This window comes from Pecten maximus, chromosome 8, assembly GCF_902652985.1.
Source record: "Pecten maximus chromosome 8, xPecMax1.1, whole genome shotgun sequence".
Classification (NCBI taxonomy): domain Eukaryota; kingdom Metazoa; phylum Mollusca; class Bivalvia; order Pectinida; family Pectinidae; genus Pecten; species Pecten maximus.
Window position 1 is genome coordinate 33,362,398 of NC_047022.1, and position 9,799 is coordinate 33,372,196.

The 9,799-nt window shown below is 35.5% G+C and overlaps 1 protein-coding gene across 1 annotated transcript; it reads right to left on the bottom strand.

The window, feature by feature from the left end:
• Positions 1-4,046: 4,046 nt before the first annotated feature.
• LOC117333181 lies at positions 4,047-7,897 on the bottom strand. The gene is made up of 4 exons (XM_033892340.1): positions 7,514-7,897; positions 5,884-5,987; positions 5,249-5,317; positions 4,047-4,937 (listed from the first exon to the last, which is right to left on the bottom strand). Exons 1-4 carry the CDS (start codon positions 7,701-7,703, stop codon positions 4,812-4,814), a joined length of 489 nt encoding a protein of 162 aa, XP_033748231.1. The 5' UTR covers positions 7,704-7,897; the 3' UTR covers positions 4,047-4,811.
• Positions 7,898-9,799: the final 1,902 nt, after the last annotated feature.

Below are 9,799 nucleotides of genomic sequence, written 5' to 3' on the forward strand. Positions count from 1 at the left end.
TGTTTATATAGAAGTTGTACATTTCATACCAATACTACAATCTTGGTATTAAGATTCTTTATCGTATATGTATGTCTCAAATCGTTGTTATTTAAATGTTTGCCCTGCAGATAGGACGTAAGAATTGTGCCTGCTGTCCACATCACATGATCGTAAGAGGCGACTAAATTTGGTATCTGATCTCTTCTTTTAATTCTGAACAACTTCCTTCTTCCTAATGCCTCCCTTGATGCTGTCTCACTTATGACCTTCAGTTGAGCGTTCGTCCATGTGAGAAAGGCTTTGGGTCTGTCCCCTGACCGAGACATACCAGAGTATATAAAAATGGTAGCTGCTGCTCCTGTTTAACGCTTTGGGAGTAGGACCACTGTTTCACCCGCTGTCAGTTTAATATGATTCGGTTGAGGTGTTCTGCTGGATGCCTTCGGTGGTATACTTCAATGAGGTAGCACTATAAAGTCGACATCAATCACGAACACATCACAGTCTCCGAAAACGCACACGCTCTCACCACACGCATACATCGTGGACACAGATGTCATCCTTAAATAGCCATATCTGTTAATGAGATGTTAAACGATAAAAAACTAACAAAAACAAAATTATTTAATGGAAATCCAATATTTTTTCTTTTATGACCAGATTAAAGGAAAGTAAAGATGAACTTGGCACACACTCACATTTACATGCATGGTACTGAGAAAATGTTTTGGAGAATTAACGTACATGATCATTGTGATGATTAAAATGTGTCTAGGTAATATGTTACCGTTGTAAGTCTAGTTTCAACAGATGTGTTAAAAGATTACCATATATATTTTGAATTGAAATTCCGGAGAAGACGCGTATCAAATTTACATACAATGTAGTAACATATTAACTATATCTATGCGACGAAGCGATGTCCTCCATACGTCCGTCCGAAGTAGGTTTGTCGGGAAAACGTTCTACCCGAGAATGTCAATATTGGGCCAGACCTAGGTATGTATATACTTTCAGCTTTTATAATGTATTTCTTCATCTTCCTCACCATAAAAATCAATGTTATATTTGTTTTTTTAAATTTTACAGCACTTTCGAAATATTACAAAAAAAGACAAAATATCTTAGCACCTTTCAAAACAGATTGAAGTGCCAACATGAATTGAACTGCATCATACTGCTGTTTGGACTTTTTAGGACACAACAGTGTCGCTTAGGGGCTAAAGTAATGAATGGAGGCTCAATCTTATACATTTTCCCTGATAGGAACGCAGGACATGCCATTCTGTTGGTGGAAACCGGGCTACCAAACGAAGCCCACATTGTCCAGGGGGTAATCTTCATACCATTTCACATCCGATTTGAGAATCAAAACACCGTCGCCCAATCAATTTACCACTAAACCACTTTTCCAAAACTGTACACATTTAAATGTAAAATAATACCGGCTATTACTTATTCAATGGGCGGCGTTATAGTGTATCTGGAAATCTATTTGGGTTGACCCCCAGTTGCAGGTAGCCGAGAACTTTTGACGTACATCATAAAATGATAAAAGACCTCGTTTTCAAACGCTCAATTTCAACCTCCCAAGGGAAGAAGGAAGGTTGTGTGGTGAGTCTGCTCCGATAAATGGTTATACATTCCTGGTAGATATTCCACCCATTCCCAAAAATCGAATGGGTGCGGCTGGTTTTCCATTTCTCTTTTATCGTGAAGAATGGTGTTCAGGAAGCTTGGATCATCTGAAAATCACAGCGTCTAATTCTATTGTCTACATGTACAACCGGTAATTTCTACACATTGACTCTTGAACTTCGTTTTCTGACTTTTTAGGTCATGTTTTCGGATGCTAGCTACTTAGACTATGGCACGGATTCATATAGGAAATATGTTCGATGATGGTGGTTGGGGCGGAGGTGGCCAAGTGGTTAAGGTGTACCGTCATTGTACCACTAGCCCGCCACCACTGGGTCGCGAGTTGGAAACCCACGTGGGTAAATTGCCCGGTACTGACCGTAGGCTGCAGGTTTTTCTCCGTGTACTCCGGCTTTCCTCCATCTCCAAAACCTTGCACGGCCTTAAATGACCCTGGCTGCTAATAGGACGTTAAACAAATAAAATTAACCTCGCTGATGGTATAATTATAATAACTGTTGGTCAATTTGTGCCATTTTAATTGATGGCATTGCGAGGGAACAATAATTGGAAGAGATAATTGAGGATATGCACTCGACCTTCGTTTTCGGGATCAGGTGTAAAACGTCATTTCAGTAAAGTTGTATTGGCAATTGACTTAATTGTAACCAAAAGGAATATAAAAAGTTAAATAGTATATTTGGATTATTAATCAAATACATCTTTGTTTAAATGGTTTCGTTCTGTTTTATCATAATGATATGTAAACCACGTTTTCTGATGTCACTGCATGATCGCTTTAAAAACACTTATTGTGGCATTTCCGTGACAATTTGCTGTCGAGTGTAGAAACCAGCTAGCTAGTATTCGTTTCCTTTGTACTGAATTCGTCTGAATTATCTGATCTGTTTACTACCCAAACATTAATTTTGATGTTATTTGATCCCATTTGCTTTATGAAAATGTAAATTTAATCTATTATCGAAAAATGTTTTGACAATATATTATCCTGTTCGTCGAAAAAAATTTAAAACAAATAAATACATGAAAACCATTTTCCATTTTCAAAATTACTTGTTAATCTAAATACACAGTTTTATTGTACCTGTTTAATATGTAATGAATGTATTTGTGTTAAAAGATCCGATGATAAAATCTTAATTATGAATGTGTCTGAAAGCCGTATTCCTTACCCTTCTCATGCTATGCGGATTCTGGATTTGTAATATATTTCACTTTCATTTTACTGAAATAAAATCGTAAACTTTAACCGAATCTACATATCGTTTTAAATCATCACGTGTAGTTAACAGCTCGGGGTCCAATCATTCTGTACCTTTGTCATTTGTCTAATGGAGGCACCGGATGTTGTTATGGTAACGTCAATCGTCTGTACTTTAGGGGAATCCAAGTACAAATACTTCCGTAATATATAAGTACATGTAGCTGATATTGCTAGTTTAGTTTCAGTGTTGATAACGTTATCACTAGTGGAAAATGATACGTATGTTTACCTGCGTATTATGACTTATCAATTCACAATTAATTCCAGCATTGCTTATATTTGCAGTTATGATTTAAAACCACCGTCCTACTGACTGCTCCGGGATTTCTATTTAATGACTGGCACTGCCTGTTGTCACATGCAGATTGATAAAAATAGAAAACAGAAATAATGAAGATAATAGTTATATCAACACATGCTATTTGTATGACGTTTATTGAACAATATAAATCGACATTCGACCTCAAAGTACTTTTTTTCTATGTGTCCTAACAAATTCTTGCACATGGAAAAATTACACTGTAAGCGTAGTCGCTATATACCTGTGTCGATTCGGAAGTAAAAAAGAAAGCTTGGAATATTGAATTTGTAAAGAAACCTGACTTGAACAGATTTATTAGTTACGTAACCAGACGACAGGAAATTGTTATACAAATCGAGACAATGTAAAATGTGAAAGTCCCTTAATTGTTGAATAAGTACTAAAGTAGCAGCCAGCTAGTGAAACAGGCTGTTGTCATTGGTTATTTCATGTATTTGTTAATTTTCGTTTTTTTCCCCGACTAATTTAAGACAATTCATTTTATTTTTTTTTCATTTGAACATTCGTCTTTGGTCTCGTATGACATTCGAGTTCAACGTCCGACATGTTTGTTTGCACTACTAGGTGTAGTTCCGGTTGGTGTATATTCACACGCATGGAATGATATCACGCATTTGGTGACACCTATTGTTTCTTAAAGAGAAAGCTGCTAATTATCTAGCTAGTTTATGTATTGTGCTTTTAGCATCATCATTACATGTATTATCAAGTTAATGAAAGAATATTTTACATTTTCTGAAATGACAATCCTCTCATTCTCCTGATAAGCCTATAGGTAAATACTAAATGTGTATGTACAACAAAAGAAACTCTTTCAGATATATTTACACTTTTATTGCTATCAGTTCTCCGGCAAGACATTCTTCATACAAAATATACATAATTGTATATAGATGAGTAACATTCGATAATATGTATACTTTGTATGTTATTATGTTGTCACAAATGTAATGTATGAATAGTGTCCAAGGTCAACCAGCATGGTTCGGTTAACGTAGAACGTAATACTGTAATATCTTAAATCTTTCATCATGACATCAGAACTAATCTTATTTATTCGTGACTAAAATATGGAAACTGGTGGTCGAAATCACGATATAACAGAGTAGTCACGAGTTGTGTGAACTGTAGAACAAGTTTGCATGTGATGAAAGATATAATAACAGTCACAGAAAACAAGCCGTGGATACAACCTGGTTAATCTCAACAGTAAGGTGCTACTTGCTACAACAATATCAATTAATTCATCATGACGTGTTCATTTAATCATATACATATCTTAAAACAGCGACGAAAAGAGAGATCGCTTGCAAAAAGTGGGGTTATCGATTCGCAGCATGATAGATAGCAGTGACACAATGAAAAGGGCTCTGATATTGCCGGAATTACAACAATGTCAGTTGCCAATCGTACACGTTATGGCAGGCGCTGTACAATGTGAGTCTTTGCAAATCTCTATATACAAATTTTGCACTTTTTAACCGAGCACTTCAATAGCATAATTCTATATGCTTACACCTGTGGACACTTTTTGATAGTTTAGGGATTATAGTGTACATTTTCTCGTTTAGAAGTCTTCTGTTCCTAGAGCTCGTTTTCGCCCGAATCCATCCCTTCCTTGCTGAGACCAGCCCCCTCAACAGATATGCCGCCATCTTGCTGACCGGAAACATAGTGCGCCTCCTTGCTGTTATTATGACGTCGCTGTTGCTGTATACAGACGGTCATACATTCAATTAGTATTTTTACCGAAAAAAAAGAGATTAAGGTATTGCGAGATATATTTGATGATTTTTTCTACTATGTTGAAATCAAATAAATTATATAATAAACATTAGGGTGCGTTGATAATATAGTTATTTAGAATGGACTTAATATTGAGAAAGATAATAACTCTTTATTATTGTTGATGCTACTTTAATCGATAACCACGTCTACAAAAGTATACGGAGAAATCGAAGGAGCAGTTTAAGTAGAGTGACAAGTTTGGTGAGTGAGAGGGACGGAAACAAATCCCTTACGTCTCTTATAGCCTTGTATATGTTGACGTCCCTGGAAGTGGCTACCAGGGTCCCGTTCACGTTCTCAATCTAAACAGAATGAAAAAAAGTCAATTAAGTTTTCATGCGAAAGCAGAATGAAAGTATCTTTAACTATTATTTTATATTCTACATAATATATTGTTTAAAATGCCTTTCTGTTTTGCTTTATCAAATTATTAAGTTCGGTAAGGTATCCTGTAGAAGCCATTGGTTGCTATCAATATATTCTTAAAAAACACAAAAATGGGAAACATAGGGTGATCAAGAACACATAGATATGCTAGCTGAACGTCATCAAAGGCAGTTACATAGGTGTCAAAGTTGCACACAAACTCATCTTTATAAGGAGAGATGACGTGGGGTCCAGGTCGGAGACAAACTGACCGTTATGAGGAATGGTAATGGGTAAAGGGTGGAGACAAACTGGTGGTTATGAGGAATGGTAATGGGTCAAGTCTTGAGACAAACTGGTCGTTATGAGGAATGGTAATGGGTAAAGGGTGGAGACAAACTGGTGGTTATGAGGGTGAATATTACTGGGTCAATGTTAGATACAAACTGGACATTGTATGAGAGGGAGTGTCATATGGTCAATATATACGAGCAATACTGACCGTTATAATTGGAAGTGACATAGGGTCGCGGTTCGGTTCATCCTCAAAGTCCGGAACAAGATCCTCCGTGGACTTAATCTCAACCCGTATCAATCTGAAGATAGCTGAAACATTCATTGTAATAACATACATTGTATATATGTAGCAGATCTGCATCTGCACACAAATAAAATAGAAAGCGCCTGCATCAATTATTAACAATTGCAAAAACCTAACTTTTCGTACATCCGCAACAATGCATGTTATTACTTTTGAAGTATTTCGAACATATAAAATATCTGAAAAGGATATTTCGTTAACTGAATTGAAAATTGAATCGTAATCATTTAAATATCTTTACAGCAATACTGTTTATGCAAAAACCGATGGGAACATTCTAAACGTATTATTACATCAAGACTTGTCTAAGCATGATTAAGTTGAATATGCAATGTATATTGTAAATTATTATCAAATAATGTGATACATGTATTATAAACAAGTTTTTTTTTTTTTTTTAAAATGACGGTCGAAATCAACTTAAAGTTTAGTAACAGAAATAGTTCATTAGCAAAGTAATGAAATAAAATGCCTAAACTGCATTTGTATCGTATTTTAAGTATTCTTCAATGGTATAATGGACAAAAGTATGGGAATCCAGAAATGATATTAGGGAAGATTGAATTGATCTGAATAAATTTTCCTACGCAGGTGGGAAGGCGCAAAATAGTCATGATATACTTCAATGAGATAAGTTTAGAATAAAGCATTATCAGTATATCAACCAGTGACCAATTCAAAGTGTGATCATTGCTTATGCATAATGTAAACATTACAGATGTTTGACTATGTTACGTTTGACGAGGTCGGCGAGTAAACATTACAGATGTTTGATTGTGTTACCTTTGATGATATCATGCTACCTTTGAAGAGATCATGTTACCTTTGATGAGATCATGTTACCTTTGATGAGATCATGTTACCTTTGATGAGATCGTGTTACCTTTGATGAGATCATGTTACCTTTGATGAGATCGTGTTACCTTGGATGAGATCATGTTACCTTTGATGAGATCATGTTACCTTTGATGAGATCGTGTTACCTTTGATGAGATCATGTTACCTTTGATGAGATCGTGTTACCTTAGATGAGATCATGTTACCTTTGATGAGATCATGTTACCTTTGATGAGATCATGTTACCTTTGATGAGATCATGTTACCTTTGATGAGATGATGTTACCTTTGATGAGATCATGTTACCTTTGATGAGATGATGTTACCTTTGATGAGATCATGTTACCTTTGATGAGATCATGTCATCTTGGATGAGATCATATTACCTTTGATGAGATCATGTCACCTTTGATGAGATCATGTTACCTTTGATGAGATCATGTCACCTTTGATGAGATAGACGAGTAAACAGTACAGATGTTTGATTGTGTTACCTTTGATGAGATCATGTTACCTTGGATGAGATCATATTACCTTTGATGAGATCATGTTACCTTTGATGAGATCATGTTACCTTTGATGAGATCATGTTACCTTTGATGAGACCATGTTACCTTGGATGAGATCATGTCACCTTTGATGAGATCATGTTACCTTTGATGAGATCATGTTACCTTGGATGAGATCATGTTACCTTTGATGAGGTCGGCGAGTGCTTTCCCAACTGTACTTTTCCTGCCTGTATCACCACTACTATTTCTGGGCACTGTTTCACTCTCTGTGTTGTTAGGGGGCGCTGTCTTACAATAGGACACTGGCGACAGTACTAGCTGGACTATGAATACTTGAATACAGAACACTGCCATATACTTCTGAACTTCCATTTTATGCGTGATATATCAATGGGAACTCGTAAAATGGGGAATTCACACAAACACGGCCATATTTGTATGCGACTTTATCACAGAATCAGTCGGCGTTGTTGATGATAGACATCAAAATGCTTTGCATGTTACAGGTAAAACACACCTGGCGGAGTATGGAGAAAGCCCAGTGTTATGCTGGTACATTTACAACCACATCAGCTGTAGCCATCAACAACGGCAATAATAACTATTATCGTCAGTATACAGGTACTCATAGGTTCATTAGAATGTACCGTAAATCTCCGAAAATATGTCAGTATACAGGTACTCATGGGTTCATTAGAATGTACCGTAAATCTCCGAAAAATATGTCAGTATACAGGTACTCATGGGCTCATTATAATGTACCGTAAATCTTCAGAAAATATGTCAGTATACAGGTACTCATAGGTTCATTATAATGTACCGTAAATCTTCAGAAAATATGTCAGTATACAGGTACTCATAGGTTCATTATAATGTACCGTAAATCTTCAGAAAATATGTCAGTATACAGGTACTCATGGGTTCATTAGAATGTACAATAAATCTCCAAAAAATATGTCAGTATACCAGTACTTATGGGTTCATTAGAATGTACCGTAAATCACCAGAGAATTTGTCAGTATACAGGTACTCATGGGTTCATTAGAATGTACCATAAATCTTCAGAAAATATGTCAGTATACAGGTACTCATGGGTTCATTAGAATGTACCGTAAATCTTCAGAAAATATGTCAGTATACCAGTACTTATGGGTTCATTAGAATGTACCGTAAATCTCCAGAAAATATGTCAGTATACAGGTACTCATGGGTTCATTAGAGTGTACCGTAAATCTCCAGAGAATTATGTCAGTATACAGGTACTCATGGGGTCATTAGAATGTATCATACATCTCCAGAGAATGTGTCAGTAAACTGCTGGCATTCTTACTTTTGATCACGTTTCATACAACTGTGTCCTTTTAAGATACAAACTACAGAAAAAAGATCTGTTCAAATGTTATTTGTTAAACTAGCAAAACACCTAGACATCGAAGGCATGTTTAGTAGACTGAGCGCACTTTAAAGTGAGTCTGGAAAACACTCTAAAAATAACCATAGCTACTGTGGAAAATATATAAGCTTCACCAGATGTTCTTGCAGAGATAAATATATATATATATAGTGAAAAAATAGTTTGTTTCCATGTATATATATATATAAACTGAGTTTTATCAATGGACTCTAACTGTAAAATGTTAAACTCTCTGAGATACTTGAGCGAAACGTACAATGTTTTGACTGAATACCACAAGACATATGTACATTTAATAGTTTGATCGTGCAAGTGGTCGGTAAGATCAATATGAAGGTAAAAGTGAAAAATTTACGCTTTTAAGACAAAGTTATTGTACTAGTGTAGCATATCCTACCACTCTCTTGAATTGAGACTGAGATTTGAAGTGCTGTCGTTTTTCCGTGAAGGACTTTGCAATAAGTATTCACATGTCACTATGAGTAATATATTAGTATTTCTTAATAGAGTTAGGTTGAAACATGTACAAAGGAAAGATGATATGTCTATCTGGTGCCGATCGATTGGTTTAAAATTGAAATTTACATTACAAATTGCGTGGCCCTGTTGTTTGTATGGTATGTACAGTTATTGAATATTTTGATAATATTGATTCCATAAATACAGATTAAAATGATTAAATAATGTAATGATAAATAGCAGGTAAGGTCACTTCTAAGAAATATTCTATGTTAGTAGTCTATACAATTCGTTGTGCTAGGAATCATCAGTGTAATTGATAACGTGTCTCTTCAATACATACAGCGACAGCAAAAAATCTACTTTTGGTAGAACATATTACAAAAAAGATAGTACAATGAAAGGCATATTACAATGCATATAATTGTACGACATGCTCTGCTCTTCACATCGCTGAGAAAGTTCTTTCCTTGGTGCCAAATTATATAAACCTTACGAATGACATTTTGTTTATATCTTATATGGTGTTAAACAGGATCAGTCCAGGTTTATTATGAAATCCAGGAACATAACCATACAAAATTTTGACTGACTT